The sequence below is a fragment of the Triticum urartu genome, chromosome 2 (assembly GCF_003073215.2).
Source record: "Triticum urartu cultivar G1812 chromosome 2, Tu2.1, whole genome shotgun sequence".
Classification (NCBI taxonomy): Eukaryota; Viridiplantae; Streptophyta; class Magnoliopsida; order Poales; family Poaceae; genus Triticum; species Triticum urartu.
In genome coordinates, this window is record NC_053023.1 from 114,385,729 (window position 1) to 114,404,254 (window position 18,526).

At 43.9% G+C, this 18,526-nt stretch overlaps 1 protein-coding gene and 1 long non-coding RNA gene across 4 annotated transcripts; one reads left to right on the forward strand and one right to left on the reverse strand.

Moving 5' to 3' along the window:
* Positions 1-8,146: 8,146 nt before the first annotated feature.
* Positions 8,147-11,563, reverse strand: LOC125536226. Of its 3 annotated transcripts, none has more exons than XM_048699407.1 (7): positions 11,409-11,563; positions 9,967-10,035; positions 9,782-9,852; positions 9,162-9,210; positions 8,983-9,089; positions 8,646-8,722; positions 8,147-8,564 (listed from the first exon to the last, which is right to left on the reverse strand). In XM_048699407.1, exons 2-7 carry the CDS (start codon positions 10,013-10,015, stop codon positions 8,291-8,293), a joined length of 627 nt encoding a protein of 208 aa, XP_048555364.1. In that variant the 5' UTR covers positions 10,016-10,035; positions 11,409-11,563; the 3' UTR covers positions 8,147-8,290. The 3 variants fall into 3 exon arrangements, with proteins under 3 accessions (XP_048555364.1, XP_048555363.1, XP_048555365.1); XM_048699406.1 differs by having other exon boundaries at positions 8,646-8,725; XM_048699408.1 differs by lacking the exon at positions 11,409-11,563 and having other exon boundaries at positions 8,646-8,725; positions 9,162-9,247.
* A 1,348-nt stretch (positions 11,564-12,911) lies between these two features.
* Positions 12,912-14,455, forward strand: LOC125541238. The gene is made up of 3 exons (XR_007297469.1): positions 12,912-13,171; positions 13,772-13,803; positions 13,880-14,455. It is a non-coding gene; the product is annotated as an uncharacterized LOC125541238 (long non-coding RNA).
* The last annotated feature ends 4,071 nt before the right edge of the window (positions 14,456-18,526 follow it).

Below are 18,526 nucleotides of genomic sequence, written 5' to 3' on the forward strand. Positions count from 1 at the left end.
CGGTCAAGTAGGCCATGCGGCGGGAAGAGGCGTGGTCGGAGGACGAGCGCAGATGGCGTGGTCGCGGGTCTCGCTGGTGCGCTTGCGACCGCTCTGCTGGTAGTCTCCCTCCATCGCGGGTCGATTTAGGGTTTGGGTTTCAGTTCGATAGGGAGACGGGTAGACCTGGCCATGGGCAGCCCGGCCCGACCCGGCCCGAAAAAGCCCGACCCGGCCCGGCCCGACGCTGCCCCTGGGCCGGGCTCGGGCCTAGATTTTGAGCCCGGTGGCCGGGCCGGGCTGGGCCCGGGCCCGTCGTTTTTGTAGTTTTCTAAAGGTCGGGCCGGGCCAGCCCGAGGCCCGGCGGGCTTTTGCATGTTCGGACCGGGCTCGGGCCCAGAAAACAGGCCCGATGGCCGGGCCGGGCCGGGCTTGGGCCTGGGTTTTTTTCGTCGGGCTTGGCTAGGCCCAGCCCGAAGCCTGGCCCGGCCCGAGGTTTGGCCAGGTCTAGAGATGGGAGAAGGGATGAAGCCGTGAAGAGATAGGAGTGTATGTTTACTTTTCGTCTGTAATTATTTTCTAGACAAAAAATCTCCGAGTTTTATGTTTTTTTCCATAGATTCATTTTCTCAAAACGTTTTATATCTTCAATTGTGCGTCCAAATCACGAACCGTTTTTATCATTGGGTTTCTTACGTTGAAATCTTAAAAACTAGATATGTTAATAGATTTGGAAAAACTTTTGCCCCAAAGAAAATGACAAAAACCAAGGAAAAAGGGAAACAGAAAAAAATCACAAGCAAGAAAACAAAAACAAGAAAAAACAACCATAAAAAAACCTAAAATCCGGAAGCATTGCTTTTCACTTTTTCTGAAAGCACAACTGTGCTTTTTTACTTTTCTGAAAGCACAACTATGCTTCTCGTAAAGTACATATGTGTATCACCGGAAGAATCACTGTGCTTTTCACTTTTTGAGAAGCAGAAACTATGATTTTCACCTTCGAAAAGCACAGTTGTGTAGATGTGCTTCACCCCGAAACACAACTGTGCTTTTCGGTGAAGCACACATATGCTTTTCACTTTTGAGAAAGCACAATTGTGTGTGACAAAAAGTCCAGTTGATCTTCAACATGAAGCACAACTGTGCTTTTTCACATGGTGTGCTTCACGCGAGGAAGATTTTTTTATATGAAAACCTAAGGAAAACCAAGCAAAATCCCAAACCCAAAAAAACAAAAATGGGCATGAAAATAGATCATATTCGCAAGGGTGCGCCCAAGTGTGACATGTGATAACGCCGTGGCGCACCACATGGCGCGCTGGAGCGCCCCCAGAAGCGCCTGCAAGGTTCCCCTCGTAGGAGTACCCTCTAAATTACTGCCGTGGTTCGATCATTCCGACCGTCAAATGCATTGTTTGCTCCCGCATGGGCAGCTCCTGGGCTTGGGCCGCTATACTCGGGACTAAACTAGAGGCCTCTCGTTCACTGATATGGATTAAAGCTCGATCCTGAGCAAACGACGTTGATTCTACTCCATGTCTACGTTCGAGCGCCACCCACTGCCCTCACTCAACCCACCCCATCCCGATCTCGGCCTAGGGTGGTGCGCCACTACTTTCATCACCACAAAGAGTCAGACAGGGAGATGGCAAGGAAACAATGTGCCGGAGCAGGTCACGGCAAAGTGAAGCCGCCCAGATCGCTGATCTTCTAGAGTCAGCCTCTAAATATCGCAAGATAAAACAGATCATGACGATGGATGCAATCAGCAGCACTTCCTCCATCTTTTGCATGTATTGTATCTCCCCACCTTCCATGCATCACTCTGTTTTTGATGGGTTCGCTTACTCGAACTAGGCAAGAGCATGGGAGGGCAAGTTAGACTAGAATGCGGAGGATTGCCAGTTGCCAAAATCTCCCCCTCATCATGCATGTCTTCAGCCTCTCACGATCTCGACCTTAAGCAGCGGTGCTCCTTTCACAATCTCGACCTTGAGCGGTAGCGCTAGCCACAACCCATTAGCTACGCTGGTGCAGGGCCGCTTGAACCAACGTCCATAGGAATGTTTTTTTTAACCGAGAAAAAATATTTTCCTCATATATTAATTAAGAGATAATAGAGTTTGAGTTATAGGGCCAAATAACACACAACAAGATTATTCTTCCAACAATAATGACCCTAATTTCTTGGCACCCGCGGTGATCCAAAGCTTCATTTCGTTGATGACCATGTTAAGCAAGATCATAGGGGGGCGCTCTTATTTCGGAAGACCCGAGCATTTCTCTCGGTCCAAAAGACACAAGCATGATGTGGGAGGCCATGACTTTCCTATTGGGGACGTCAATCCCAGAGCGGTTGGTCCACCAAACCGCAACATTATGCTCAAGATGCCACCTAGAAGTGTTCATGCTCGCAAGTTGGAGCTTGTCAATAACCAACTGCCAGAGACGGAGAGTGAACCGACATTTGAAGAATATAAGTTGTTGCCAGATTTTTGCACCTTCTTGGAAAGTGGGCAAAAGTCGCAATTGGGTCATCCTCGTTTGGCAAGTCCATCGGTCGTCCAAATACGATCTTGAATTGCCAACCACGAGAAAAACTTGACTATCCATATGTCGTGTTCCATTGGAGGAAGAATCTTCCTAAGAAGTTGGGCCTTGTATGCGGAAGTCGCAGCGTAGTGTCCACTAGACGCGTACTTCCTAATGATGTCATCTTGGGCGTGCTCGTAAAGTTGTACCTCATGGAGGAGCATCCACGGTGTGAAGAATTCAGTAATGTGTTGGAAGGACATTGTGGTAGAAGGCTGATTTTGAAAATCCAAGCATTGTCTCCTAGAGCCTCTCTAAAATTTCAATTCTTTCTACGTCCACATAAATGTTGTTGTCCACGACAGCCTCCATGTTTTTGGCCTACATCCAAGTTGGCCATGCCTTCCTCTACATGTTCGAGGAGGAGCGAGCGTAAGGACATGAATGAAGCATGTGCAAACACAACCACATCTGCAAAAGGAAAATGTCACACCCAAAATCCTAGTAGGCGATGAAACCTCACCAGAACACCTGAAAAACAGCACTACGAAGCAGGCCCTAGAATCTGGTTAACAACAGGTTGAGGTGAGGAAACCATAGTTTTAAATAGCCGCCTATAGCTCCGCTATAGCCCGCTATAGCCTTTTCAGCAGGGTGCTGCTAAGTGATCGCCTTCACAAATAGTCCGCTATAGCTGATTTGGAGGCCCGCTGCTATTTTCCATAGCCCGCTATTTAAAACATTGAAGGAAACCACCATTGGGACCAAGACCATACACGTCCATCACTTCCATGTAACACACATCATCATCAGTATAAATGAGTGCACATTTATTTAGAGAAGAACAAAAGCAGGTATACAATATCACAAGTAAAAAGAGAAGGGAAGACTACCTCGAACAAACTTGCATATTTCTTCCCTTCTTTCTTCCATTTATTACTTTTCGAAAACATAAATCCAGTAAATTATGCCCTTCAGCAAACAGGTGGCAGCAGTTTTTAACCCACAGAACAAGCAATTATTTCCAAGTCACAGATAGATGGCAATAGCAACTGATATACGACAGCATAACATGCAAAATTTAAAAAATTACCGATCATTAGCAATATCAACTGATAAATGACGGCAGAACATTCATAAGTTTCCCAAATTAGTACTAATAATATATAATAACATGAACTGATAAACCGCAGAATTGACAACACTGTTTGTCCCCTTGGAGATACTAGTTGAGCATCTTCAAAGCAAACACACATGAAAATAAAAGAAGTCATCTAAAACTACTAATTCACATATCACATCATGCATTTGGCAAGTTCTCGGTAGCAGAGACGGACGCATCATGGATATGGCATGTTGTCTGTAGCATAGGAGGCCCGGGGCTCCTGGATGCTGCCGAGCCCGGCTCTAAGAGGGCGCCAGGGGCACTCCGGCGGAATGCGGATCCCATCCGCGTCCTTGCCGAGGCCCATGCCGAGCTTGTGCCCCATCGCAGCCATCATCTCGACCGCAACCTTGTCGCGCTCGAGAAACCCTGGGGACAGCCCCGCGCCCGGATCTGTAACAACAACAGACGCCAGACGGGAGCGCGCGGCCATCGCAAGCTCGTACTCCCTGTCCTGTTCGGCGATCCCCTGCCTGTGCAACATGCCGGCGGAGAAGAACCGGGGGTGCTCGGTCAAGCAGGCCTCGTGGCTGGAAGAGACGGGGTCGGAGGACGCGCCGCAGATGGCGCAGTCGCGGGTGTCGGGGGCACGCCTGCGGCCGCTCTGGTGGTGGTCTCCCTCCATCGTGCGTCGGTTTAGGGTTTGCATTTCAGTTCGATTTGAAGATGGGAGAAGGGATGAAGCCGCAAAGAGATAGGAAATTATTATTTTTCTTCCGTATTTACATTTTTTAAACAAAAAAAGCATCCCACCAAAATAAATAACCGACATAGGACGACTCAGTGGAGGGACGTGGCATATGATGATGGCTAGATTCCAACTCCCACCAAGCTATATCAGAAGCAAAATTGTGGTAATGTTGTTACGTGATACATCAACTCTTGATATCCAGATTTAAAAAAAATTGTAGAGTCTGCAAATTGCATATCATATCTTTGTAGAGGAAGAAGTAAGATGGTTTACAAGAAAGTTGTTGTCAAAGGAAAACAAAATACACACACTCTACTCCAAGTACAAAGCAAACTACTCACACGACGATGCTACTTCGGTACCTCTAGCCATGCCCCAAAGATGAAATTCAGCAATGATCTGTATACTAGTCTCTTTCACATCTTTAAGTTGGCTAACATTATGTTGTTTTCACAAACTCCGGCAAGCAAGCACAACAAGAGAATAAAAACCCTACGTTTGGCTTTTGGCAATAGGGTCATGGACTTAGTCCAACAAGAATCAAGGTTGTCCATCCGGAGTAGAGATGGCCACCAGAAGCAGAGCCTGCAATTCATGAAGACATTTGATGACATACTCCTTCCGTCCGGAAATACTTGGTCCAACTGCAATCCGGTTGTATCTAGACTTATTTTAGTTATAGATACATCTATTTCATCCATTTCTAGAACAAGTATTTCCGGACGCAAGGAGTACCTGTCTAGAGAAGATGTACTGCATCAAATATACTCCCTCTGTTCCTAAATATAAGTCTTTTTAGATATTTCAACAAGACTTATATTTGGGAACGGAGGGAGTAGTCAGTGGTGTCTCATCTTGATCATATATAGGTAACATTCATCCACCAGCCCGCTCCTCAAATCCAGATCTAACGTCCATATGCGATATGCGATATTACAGTGGCTAACCATAGAAAAGCCTTACAGTTAAGAGGCGCCCAACTTTTCCATGGAGCCTTTGTGCACGAGAATCTAAGAGCTCCTTCTCACAACATTAGATGGGTAGAGAATGACGTGTATATTAAGGCCTTGCTCCAATTTCAGATTGCCTCATTGTCGAAGTTATGTTGAAACCGAACTACGACAACCGCTTCCCAAAGGTGCACATATTGCACCAGCCCAGCCGTAGACAAACCTCCGGCAATGTCAGTCACCCATCGATTCAAATTCATCCGGTCAAATACCATCAACAGACCTTGCCAAGGTTTAGAGGAATCTATACGCCGCAACCACTCCCAACGGAACCTAAGCGCCACCGCCTGCTTCTGTAAATCAAACACTTCCAATCCGTCGAAGCACTTAGGCATGCAAACATTCTGCCAAGTGACTAGGCACTAACCTCCATGGATTTCCTCGGATCCCTCCAAGAAGAATGCTCTATGACTTTTATCTACAGCCTCAAGTGCCCACTTGGGGGCATCCGAGACCAACAGGTGATGCATAGGTCGAGCACAGATGACTAACTTAACCAAGATAAGCCTCCCACCTCAAGCATTTCTGCCATCCCAGAAGCTGCTTGATGATCTTGCCAATAATCAACTGTCATTCATCTTTAGTAAAGCTGACCAAGTGCCAATTGAAGCCCAAGATATTTGCAAAGCTAGCAATTCTCCAAGGCGGAGCAGCTTCCACACTGTCCCTCTCCTCGTGTGTATTCCTAATCATAATAGCAGAGGATTTTGCATAGTTTATGTGTAATCCCGAGGCCTCCCCGAAGACACTAAATACCTCCCTGACAAAGCATAAGTCTTGGACAAATGGCTTGGACAAATGGCTTAACGAATAACAATCATCATTAGCATAAATAGACATTATCTGCAGCCGTGAGACTCCCGCGATGAACTGAGGACATCCACCTTTTCAACATTGATAATGAAGGAGGTTAGCACATCCATGACGATTGCAAACAATAGAGGTGATAATGGATCCTTGGGGAAGCCTTCTCACATGAGAAAAAATTTCTTCGGTCGCACCAGCTTATTCATCTTGAAGACCCTACATTCTCTCGAGTGATTGCAGTTTAATTTAGACACAAATAAACAAAGTATTCATCTTGAAAACCCTACATTTTCTCGAGTGATTACAGTTTGATTTAGGCACAAATAAACAAAGAACGGTATCGATGGAGAACTCCAGAGTGTGGCGACCTTGATGAACCAAATATTTAGGCAATATTATACACATCTCAATTTTACATGTCCTCAAGCGAAAAACATCTTTTCAATCACCTAGAGGCACCTTAAAAGCTTTTCATTGGCATGCTTCTATCTTACCCAGTAATTTGCACGAATGAAAGTGAAAACTCACACTTTGATGATTATGCCACTGTGAACTAAAATAACATCATCGTTCTTGGCATGTCATGTGGATATGAGCTACCAATTCAAGTGAAAACTAAGCTAATCACTGCTACTTTAATAACCGTGCTAATGCAAAATTGATGGTTGCGGACGCTCGCATGCTTCGCGGGGCCGTCCGCCTGCATGCCTAACACCAAGTGACTAGAGAGGAAATATGACTCAACGGGCCATTCCACCTAGTGTGCTTAAACCCCCTCTGTACCATTGCAAGCGAAGCCCTAGGCTCCTCTTTTTTATCGAAAGTGCCCCTCTTATATGGCAAACCCAATTCGTTCTTATTAATGGTGGCAAAGCTTACTTGACCAACAATATAGGGTAGAATGACCTTTCTTGCAACTAACTTCGATGGGCCACCTGACTCTCTCCATATCCTTTCTAGACCCAGGGTCGATGAGTTCCATTTTTATACGGATGTGATTGCTCTATGCACAAAGGAAAATATGTTAACTATGCCAGTTCATAAAAAATCAGTGGGGAGCAAATGCAAGAGGTGGGGCAAATGAAACATGATAAAGTATTCTAGAAATAAGAAATACACCCTCCATTCACTATTGTAAGATGTTTTGGATATTTCAATATGGACTAGACACAAAGTGAAATAAGTAAACAAACACACAAAAATGTGTCTACATACATCCAATCTAGAAAAAAGTCAGAACATCTTATAATAGTGAACGGAGTACAAGATAAATTCTGAAACTAAAAATTAGATTCAATTCTTTAGTAGAAATCTTCTCCATAGTATCAATCAATGTGACACCCGAACAAATACACCTGCACAAGTTTGATTAGTTTCAGGACTCATGCTTTTATTAGTATTATTAGTATGGGCATGTGGTATAAACTGTATATTAGTAGTATAGTACAGTAATGGAGATAAAAGCACCGAGTTTAGTGAACCCAAATGTTCCTGACCATTCAAGTAGATAACGAGTTTATAAAGCCTCTTCAACCTGATACCATTTGCTATGGTGAATATATATTTTTCTTAAATAAAGGAGCTAGTAAATTTAGTTTTTCTATTATTTGAGATTTCACTTACTTTTATGGCCATGTTTGGATCCATGGGTTAGAGCTAGTTTGGGCTCAAGTAGCCCTAAAGTATCCAAACACGAGGGATAGTTTGAGCTAGTTGCATCTAACCCACCCAAAAAAACTATCCCACCCAAGAGGTGATAATAGGAGCTTGTTCTCCTAGTGCATTTATTGTCAATCTAACCCTGTCGTCCAAACACCTCTTTGGCTAGAATTAGTTCAGGGTTAGTCATGAGCTAGAAACAAACTCTAACCTCTAGCTAAGTTAAAGTATCCAAACAGGCCTATATACATTAGCATTAGCAATCACATATATAGTTCTGCAAGAATATAGTCTACCCAATAAGTAACTCAGGCTTGATTTCCAGCAGTGACACCTAATCAGTGCCGGCATAAGTTCTTTATCCTTCTGATGATACAACACAGTCTAGAAAGAGAACAGAAAAACTTCAACACGGAGTCTACAACAATTTCTTCACGCCACAAACTATTCCTCATCCGAACTCTCATACGCTAAACCAAGTAAGCTTACAGCTGCATTCTGCGACTTGGCCTCCGCTGGATCACCTGGTTTTGACAGAGGTTGCACAAAGATGACTGCCCCTTGAGACGGTTCATTTTCACCTTCAGGCGTAGACATTTTCCTCATAGAATCTTCTTGTTCCTGCTTAGGTCTATCACCCTCTGCTGTTTGTCGAGGGCTGCTGACTTTTGCTCGCTTTGGTTTGATCTCGACAATCTTCTTCAAGAGATCACGTTGCCTGCCCATAACAAGGTATGTGCCAAATCAGAAGGCAAAAGTATCATTGATGGAAACAGAGTCTTTGTCGCACACGGCTTACCTTATATCGCTTTTGGGTCTAGGCTCGACGCGAAGAGCCGCGGGAATAGGAGGTGCAGAATCAGCTAGAACAGCTGCTTGGTAATGCCAGAGTTAAAGAAATCAAACAAACAAACTGACAGAGTTATCGAAATGTGGAACGCTGCAAGCTGCGATAAGATGCGAAACTACCCCTAGGCATGTGAATATTGTGCTGCAACTGCATGACCAATGACAAGAAAATCAAATAATAGATGTCGAAATAGCATGCATGCATAGCAAGAACGCTTGGATCATACTAAAGATTATCTTGTAAAAGGTGTGGGAGATGCTATAATGTATCATGCAAGAGAGGATATCTTAAAGGCAGCAAATGCCCGCTTCTCTGTACGACGGAGGAGACGCTCTGCATCTTCCTCAGCCTCCATTTGCTCTTTAAGGTAAAGCAAATCATCACTGTCCAATGCTGAACAACATCGAAGTAAACAAGGTTAACAAGGAGTCAGCATGAATTCTTCATTAAAGAAGCATGAAATACCTCCTCGCCCATGAAGGTAGCCTCCCCGCTCACCAGCAACATCCTGCATCTGTTGGCATCAACCGCCCAGTAGAACGCCAAAATCCCTGTCAGGGCATGTTATCAGAACATCGTAAATCAATGCCTACTGCAGGCACACTGAGTAATGGGATCAACTTTTCAAGAAGAGCGAGTAATCTCATGGCCACAAGCCCACAACTGCCAGCAAGTTAAATGCTGTCCCGAACACAACACTGATAAGAGGAGATAATGTATGCTACCTAAACCTAAGGCAGCCTTGATCTTTTTCCTGATCACGTTGAATGATTTCTCACAATCCAAAGTAAATTCCCTGAATTTAAGCTCATTGGTACAAACATATCAAAGGCCTTCTGCACTTATCTATATCTGTACCAAGCACAATACCGTGTCAAAACTCAAACAGACCTCTTTCTTTCCATGACCCTCACTTCAAAGTATCCAATATTCGATTGTGAGAATCGATAATGTAACTTAGATTTTGGCAGCTAAACTAATTTCCTAAAAATAAGATACCTACCAGGACAGTGCTACTAAGTAATTATAACTCAATTTATTCACAATTTAATCAGAATTATTTTTGCAAGAGCATTCCGGTTAACCTTTGCTACCATGCGCTGGAAGGTGACATCCTCATCGTCGATCTTGTCCTTCCCCTTCCCATACTTTCTATCTGCATATGCATAACCCCAAAGGTGATGATTTGATTTAAGAAAATGTCCAATAAACCAAAAAGGAGAAGAACCACTTGTCCACACTGGGACTGGAGAATGATGAAATCACTAACCTTTAGGGTCGCTGAGGTTAGTGTACTCACGAACCTCACGTCCAGACATGTCTGAGAGCTCGGCTGGCCCTATTTATATTCAGATCCAACATTAGGTACGATTTTTCGAACCAAGAAGTGTAAAAGTTTGAACAGAGTTTTTTGAAAAAACAATAATTCATATAGGAAAAACAATAAATAACCCTTCAAAGAGAAATAGTATGACTCAACTGGGTCAACCAATTGGTAATTTCACTCAAGAAATGAATTGGTAGTTGAGCTCTTACCGTCTCAAACTACCGTCCAAACACAAATGGTGTTAACTTGTCATGGCCGGCAGTTTCTAAATTAGCAATCATGTGACTTTGTTGTCAGAAAGTTCTTTTTCTATAAGACAACTTGACATCTCACTACATGGCAATTGAATGTGCTATACTGTACAACATTTGCAATCTGGACACGTGACAGATAATTCTAACAACTATTTAAGATGGACCCAATATCCAGTATCGGATCCATCTCCTATGCTCATTCTCTGAGCTCTTACAGTAAGCACATTCAAATGAGCATAGGAGATGGATCCAATACACTCCTGGTACAGTGATTTTAGCTCATAAAAAGCAGAAAAATTTGGCAGGAGATAATATATGCAAGTGTTTGAGGATGTTTGTTGCAGCTGTGGGCGAGCCTGGGACATGTGATCAAGATGCAGTTTCAGGTGTGGCTGATATGACAGATGCAATGCAAGGTGCAGACAGGACATAATTAGTACTGCAGCAAAATCAGCATCATGGTTGATGAAGAAATCCCCAAATTGAAGCAGTCATCCAGAGGCAGACTTGATGTGAGACTTGGGGTTTGAGCGGTACGCTGAACTCAAAATTCGTCAGATAAGTAAATGGGCCGACAATTTGAGAAGTCATGTCCTAAAGAAATATGATGCTCTGCCCTCTCGGTCATCAATCAGAGACAAGAAAGGAGAAATAACTAGCAGCTCAATCAGATCTGAGGCTTGCTCTTCCCTAGCTCTAGCCTCTAGGTCATCAATCTGTTAACTAAGCATGTGATACTACTGCCACCAATGTAGCACAATCATTTTCTTCAGACCTTTTTTGTTTCAAATAACTTGCTTCTACTTGCGGGGTGCCACCCTGCCAACTCCCAATGATGACAAGCAGGGCACTTCAATTTAATAACCAATTGTAATGCGAGAGCTGGAGGAGCCAATGGATACTCAACCCTAGCTGCTAAGGCAAATTGGGTCGGTAGATAATACATGAGATAATGAGAGGACGAAATAACAGAGTCAATACGCAATATATACGCAATAACAGGCTACTCTTAAGTCTTAACCCTAGGTTGGGCAGGGGCAGTGGACGCGCGCGCATCCACCCGCCTGGGATGGTGGGCAGCGGGAAAGGAGGGCGACGGCCGACGGAGAAACCAAGGAAGTCGAGGCCTACCTGATGCGGTGCGTCGGAGAGAGGTGGGCGTTGCGGCGGCGGAGTCCAACTTGCGGCGGACCGGGCAGAGCGTGTCGCCGTGTCGCTCGGGAGGAAGACGGACGCCGCTGACCGCTTGGCACGGAGAGACAGAGGGAGGAGAGGAAAATAAAAGATACTCTTAGAAAAATTACTACTTCCAAACGGATCGAACCCAACAGCCAGAAAATGGCAGGCCCCTAGGTTGGAAATCGGCCCGCAACGCTGATCGTTTCCTCTGGACGGCCCAGGCCCATTAGTGCTCGGCCATTCCTACGTTTCTTTTCTTCCCTCAAGGGGTTATACGATATTGTAGAGGGAATGTATCCGGTGCACCCGCACTTGTGGTGCTACCGGTGCACTGGATGCCATAAAAATTTTAAAAAATCTGAAGAAGAAAATCTAGCATGTTAACGAAACATCAATGTATGATGTCACAAAATTTGGTATAAAAATATGAAATATTTTTTGAGATAAAAAATGATAAATTTGACATCGGTGTGATAATGGGCCAAATCTAAAGCCTAAGTTATGTTACGAATTATTCAGTGTTGAATTTGTCATTTTTGTTTTTTAAGCTATGTTTCGAATTTTGACTGGAAATTTTGTGACAACCAACATTAATGTTGTGTAAGTGTGCTAATTTTTCTCAGAATTTTTTGAACATTTTAAAAGCACAAATTGAGTTTGGTGCACCGATAGCACCACAAGCTCCGGTGCACCGGATATTTTCCCATATTGTAGAAGTAGGCCAACACTTCCATTGGCCTGCCCACTACTGTTGGACCGGACCGTAGTGACTGCTTCCAACACTTGATTGAGGTTGTAGCACAAGCAACCCCCATATATGCAATGGCGTGCTTTGATATAACCAAAATCATGTGTGATCAGATGAGCACCATGATCTGTAGATACTGGTGGAGTCAAGATGACAAAGAACACAAAGTCCATTGGATTAGTTGGGAAAGATTATCTCTACTCCTATAAAAAAACTGAGTTGGTGGTGATGGTGTGTCTGCCATCCAACCATTTCGGCCGTCCGATCTACATCTAACGCATACGAATCAGTTGCGACATTTTTTAAAAAAAGCCCCCTGCCACTCTAGCCTCTTCCGATCTGGAACCCCATCGTGGCTTCGTCTCTCCCGATCTAGAACCCTCTTGTGGCTTCATCTCTCCCTCCGGCCAGCCATGGAACCCCAATCTGCCGCGGTGGCAGGCGCCGGCGTAGTCTGCCCCAGTGACTCGCATGTCTCCTCTCTGCCTCTGCAGCCCCTCGCTCACCCCCCAATCTGGGCCATCTCCTATATTCCCTGTCTCCTCCGATCCCGACCTCCGCAAGTACGGCGTCGACACATCTCCTGCATCTTCCTCTATACCAGTCGTCGCACCGCCCACCATCACTATCTCCTCCCTGTCTCCTCCGCCCCTCCCCCATCTCGCATTGTAAAAGGAGCACGAGGCCAAAGGGGGGCAAGCGCTGAGCGGCTGGAGGCTGATGCCTGACGAGGCACCATGCACTAGGGACAATCTCTGCTCGTTTTCCACCAGGTGCTACCTCAAACTAACGCCTACTCTGAGCCCGCATTCGCTAGCTACAGCCGTGGCCAACCATTGCCCACATTGGCTTAGGCTGATGCCTGATGGGACACCATGCTTAGATGAGGAGTGCACGCCGTGGAAGTAATCTGTTCTACGGTTCCACCCTGAACGGCAGCGGGCTTCCGAGATCCTCGCCTATCGAGGTAAATATTGTTCTGCTTCTTCGATGTTACTTGATGCATGCTAGGTGCTTGACAAAATGACAGAGTGTGTGTATCGTCATACACGTATTTAGTATTAGCCATTCGGTTGGTAGATGTGGCTTCTTGGAACTGTTGAAAATTGGCCTCCGGTGAAGAATAACAGTGCGCTGAATATCTCAACTATGTATCAGGTACCACACATGTTTTGTGTGTCCATTTCTATGCCATTATTTTTCTTCTGGCTTTGGTTGCTTTGTTAGTGAATGGGCCGGTGAGGGGTTTACTCTTAGAAATTCTAAATTTTAGTTCAAATCATGACCTGAAGTTTGGATATTTCACAAACTTGTTTATAGTTTGCATCCAATGATTCCGTATATGAAGTTTCTGAACCTAATTAAGTGTTTGCATCTTAAAATACACCCACCTTAGTTTTTAAATTGCAGCGAAAATTTTATAAAATACATGTTGCACATTGAGTGTTGGAAATTAAAGTGAAGGTATTGACTTACATTTTAAATACTTGACATACTTTCTGTGAACTTGCATTGAGTTTATAGATTCTAATTTTTGTTATTAACTTGGAAAGTCTTATTATTTCAGGTCTTGAATCCCTACATGGTGATCCTATCCTGGTAAACAAGTGCTTAAGAACATTTTTTGGCCAATGTTAACTTTTTTGGCTCATGGTTCAACATGTTTCCAAATCAGATATGGAAGACAAGTACTCCAGCCGCTGATGAAAGTGGCCCAGAAGCACACATAATGACGGACGCGGTTTTGATTTATAGAGCATTTGAGGATCAAATGAGATGGATTCAGTTCTCTAATTTCGGTTTTGGTTCAGTTTTTTCATCATTTCTACTCAAGGTGGCGAAGGGTTTCCTTGTGATCGGCGCGGCACCAATCTTCTGGGTGTTATGGAAGACCAAGAATAAATCATGCTTTAAATGTGTTCGTCCTGGAGATCCAACCACTGTAGTTTTTTATGTTCGTCAGTTCTTAACATCTTGGGCAACCTTTGCAGAAAGGGGATCTTTAAGGACTGTTGCGACAGCGATCCCGTAAGCTGGCGATGGTGGTGTAGGAAGTGTATGGGCGTCGACATAGCTGGAACCAATAAATTGCCGTCCTCCTTTTTGTGTTCTCCTGTGTTAGCCTATTTGGTATTCTATGTCCAATTTCATTTTTCTCTATATGAGAGTTGGCTGTAGTTCGTCAATTACTGGTCGACGATGATGATGCTCATGTTACCAAGGATATGATGTAAGGAGTAGTTGTTTATGCTTTTGTGTTCTGTTTGGGTGGCTTATACCTGGCCCGTACGCTGGTGTGCGTGCATGTGTATATTGGAATGATTTCAGCAACGATATTGGGCATGTAACCTACTTTTCTTGGAAAAAAGTGCAACTACATGGCAAACATGACAGATGTTAAGATTTTACTGAAGAGAAAGTTGTGCAAATTCTTATTTTGGGGGAAATTTCACTCAAATGTGTGTAAGCTTGGGTACAAAATGGAATATCAAAAGAAAGATATCGATATTTATTACACAAAGGATGACCCGACACAGGTCAATTTGAGCACACTACATAGTAAAATAAACTATTTTTGATGTTCCGTGCAAAGCACGGGCATCTTACTAGTCACGACCAAAAAGGGAGGGTGGATTAGGCTTCCGCAATCTTCACGCATTCAATATGGCTATGCTTACAAGACAAGCTTGGAGGCTCCTTCAAAATCCACAATCCTTATGTTCTCATGTGCTCTTAGCAAAATACTTTGCAGATGGCCATATCCTAAAGGCAAAACCAATTAGGGGAATGTCGTACTCATGGCGAAGTATCTTAAAATGAGTAAGGCTCCTAAATGAAGGTGTAATATGGCGCATAGGAGATGGCCGAAGTGTTACTATCTGGCAAGACCCTTGGTTACCAAGGAGTTATACTCGAAGGCCAACTACTTAAAGAGGGCAAAATTTAATTCAGAAAGTATCGGAGCTGGTAGATCCAATAACAGGAGGATGGGATGAAGCCATGGTCAATCAGACATTTTGTCAGGAGGATGCCAATTTAATTCTGCAGATCCCTATAAGCGAGGACTTAGAAGACCAGGTAGCATGGCACTATGATAAGAAGGGCATTTTTCGGTAAAGTCAGCTTACAAAGTCGTTGTTGATTGGGAGGCCAAGAAAACTAATAAAGCTATTCAATTGTATGCTGCTATCTCACAGAGTACATCTATGTTTGATTGGAAGAAGTTGTGAAAACTACCCATCCCAAACAAAGTACTTCACTTCCTCTGTAGATTTGCAAATAACAGCCTGCCATTATGCCACAAACTAGAAGAGGGGTTGATGTCCACCCAAAATGCCCTGTTTGTAACATTTATTATGAAGATGGAGGGCATTGTTTTTTCAAATGCAAGCAAGCTAAGAAGGTTTGGAGGGCTTCACAATTGGAGGACATGAGGGCACTGCTTGTAGAGTGCCTCAACCCACAAGATACTCTTACGAAAAAAATTAAGCGCAAAGAAGAGGAGATCTCCAACATATGCACACTCCTATGGTTGTTGTGGTACGAGAAATACAGAGCAAATGCTGGAGAATGTTCAAGAAATTGCATAGAAATCGTATCATCAGTTGAACAACATAGGATGGAGTTCTTAGAATATAGCAAGAAGGGGAAACATAATAGGAGTCTGGCTGAACAGAGCAGATGGATACCCCCACTTAATCCCTATCTAAAGATAAATATTGATGGGGTTTTTCAAGCAAAAAATCATACATGCGGTTGGGGCTATATAATCAGGAACTCGGAAGGGTTGGTTGAAGCTGATGGAGCAGGGAAGCTACAGAATTTATCGGACGCTCTTCATGCAGAAACCACAACACTAATCATGGCAGGAAGACGAGCCGGAGAGATAGGGTGCAGTCGGGTTATTTTCGAAACTGGCGCTTTAGCACTAAAGCAAGCTGTGTTGGGTGTTGAATATGACCTCTCTTTACATGGTGCTCTGTTCTTGGAAGCCAAGTATTTACCGAGTCTGTACTTTGATGATGTAACTGCAAAATGGCGCTCAATATCATGTAATTCTGTTGCCCATGTACTCGCTTCTTATGGTGCGGGTTTGGAGGCTAGAAGCCAGCACCACTGGCTTACAGAACTCCCAGACTTTGTATCATCCGTAGTTGCTGGTGATTTAGCCAGCGTGTGAAAGTAATGGAATCTGAGTGATCCTTCTAAAAAACACTTGATTGCTCATGTATGTAAGATCATTAAGGGGTGGAAGGAGAAAACACTATCATCATGTGGTAAGGAGATTTTGTTGAAAGCGGTGGCACAAGCGATTACTTCCTATGCAATGTCAGTGTTTTGCCTTCCAAAAGGCATCCTTGAGGCCATATCAGATGAAATTTCAGGGTTTTGGTGGGGAGATGATGAATCAAATAAGAGAATGCATTGGGTGATTGGGTCGCATGGTGGAAGATGTGCATACCAAAGAAGATGGGAGGTATGGGGTTTAGAGATCTTCGCGGCTTTAATCTTACTATGTTAGCAATGCATCGTTGGCGTTTACTCCAGAATCCAGGATCTTTATGTGCACGTGTCCTGAGTGCGAAGTACTATCCAGACGAAGATATTCTGAAAGCTGGACCAAAGAGTGGGTCCTCCTACACATGGCAAAGTATTATTATTGGGATTCAAAGGTTTAAGCGTGGTTTTATATGGAGAGTTGGCACTGGTGAGAAAATTAATATTTGGATGGACCCTTGGATCCCATCTAGTGCTAACCGGAAGGTAATCACACCAAGAGGTGATATTATGTTATTAAAGGTGGAGGATCTTTTAGATCCACACAATGGGCTGTGGGATGAAGTTCTCATCCGAGATGTGTTCAATCCTGTTGACGCACAACGTATTTTGCAAATCCCTTTGAATGTGCAAGGATATGAAGACTTTGTTGCATGGCATTATAACAAGTCTGGCACCTTTTCTGTTAGATCAACGTATCACCTGGAATGGGAGCATCAACATGGATATCAGACCTCCCACGTTGATGGGCAAGGTCAAGCTCTAACAAACCCACTTTGGAAATCTGTATGGAGCCTCAAGTTACCCGGGAAAATTAAAATTTTCTTATGGAAAGTCCTTCAGGGCATGATTCCTTGCCTCAAGGTTCTCACAAACAGACATATCACGACAGGTGCCCAACACCCGATTTGCCAGTCATGGACGGAGGACATTCCACACTGCCCATTCTTGCCGTAGGGTGAAGCATATATGGCAAGAACTTGGTCTGTGGGAGAGGATTCAGAAAACTATTTGTCATGGCCGTTCTGGCTCTATGAATATGGAACAACTTCTGTTTGAACATGAGGGGAGCAATGAGCAATTCGCGATCCCGGTTGCAGAATTGGTTGTAGTAGTCTCTTGGTATTGCTGTTGGCAGCGATGCCAGATTGTTAAGGGGGAACCAATCCAACCAGCGTGTAGAACTTCTACCAGAGCCATCGCAACTACTTACATTAGAGCTGGAAGTAGGAAAAATGAGCTAAAATTGGAAAGGAAAAGATGGCAGAAGCCGACTCATGGCTACTCTAAGGTGAATGTTGATGCCACGTTCCGTGTGGACTCACCATCATGTGCTACAGTAGCAATTTTATGTGATGAATGGGGCCATTTTATTGCTCCTACAACGTGGTTCATACCTTACGTTGTTGATGCTGAAGGAGCTGAGATCCTGGCATTACGCGATGGCTTATTGCCAGCTAATCAACTGGGATGCAACAAGGTAATGGCTGAATCTGACTATTCCCAGGTTATAGAAGCAATCTTGGAGGCTGAGAATCATTATGGTTCTCATGTTGCCACAATAATGGAGTGCCTTCAATTGTCAAAGAACTTTGGTTCGCTAAAGTTTAGTTCATGCGAAAGGGAGACAAATGAAGTGGATGACTGCCTGGCAAAACAATGTTATGCCTCTGAATCTCCGTCATTCTGGGACATGTCCGCCACTGATTTTATTTCATCTTTGATTGTAAACGATCTCGTTGTTATTTGATGAATAAGATATTTTCCCATAAAAACACTTCCATTGGCCCTTGCTTACTCTCCATCTAGCGTGCATTGGCGGCAAGGAATGAGGCATTGGAAAGACTAGACCATGCACATTAATTAATACAAGAAAAAGGCATTCATGAGTTATTCTATTCCTATTCTTATTAAACATCTGATATAGATGGTGGGAACAATGAAGCAGATTCTTCATCTGTAGGTTGCAACATGTATGATTTCGAGCCTGATCAGTCGTGTAAGCTATTTCCTACAGCCGTTTTAGATGGCCCCGGGTATCCTC

Bases quoted from the DNA above. Each gene is read 5' to 3' on its own strand.
- LOC125536226 (XM_048699406.1), bottom strand. From the start codon at position 10,015: ATGTCTGGACGTGAGGTTCGTGAGTACACTAACCTCAGCGACCCTAAA. The intron at 9,211-9,781 runs GTTAACCGGAAT...TGATGCCAACAG, and splicing joins TCCAGCGCATGGTAGCAAAG to ATGCAGGATGTTGCTGGTGA. The intron at 9,090-9,161 runs GTATTTCATGCT...GATGTTGTTCAG, and splicing joins CTACCTTCATGGGCGAGGAG to CATTGGACAGTGATGATTTG.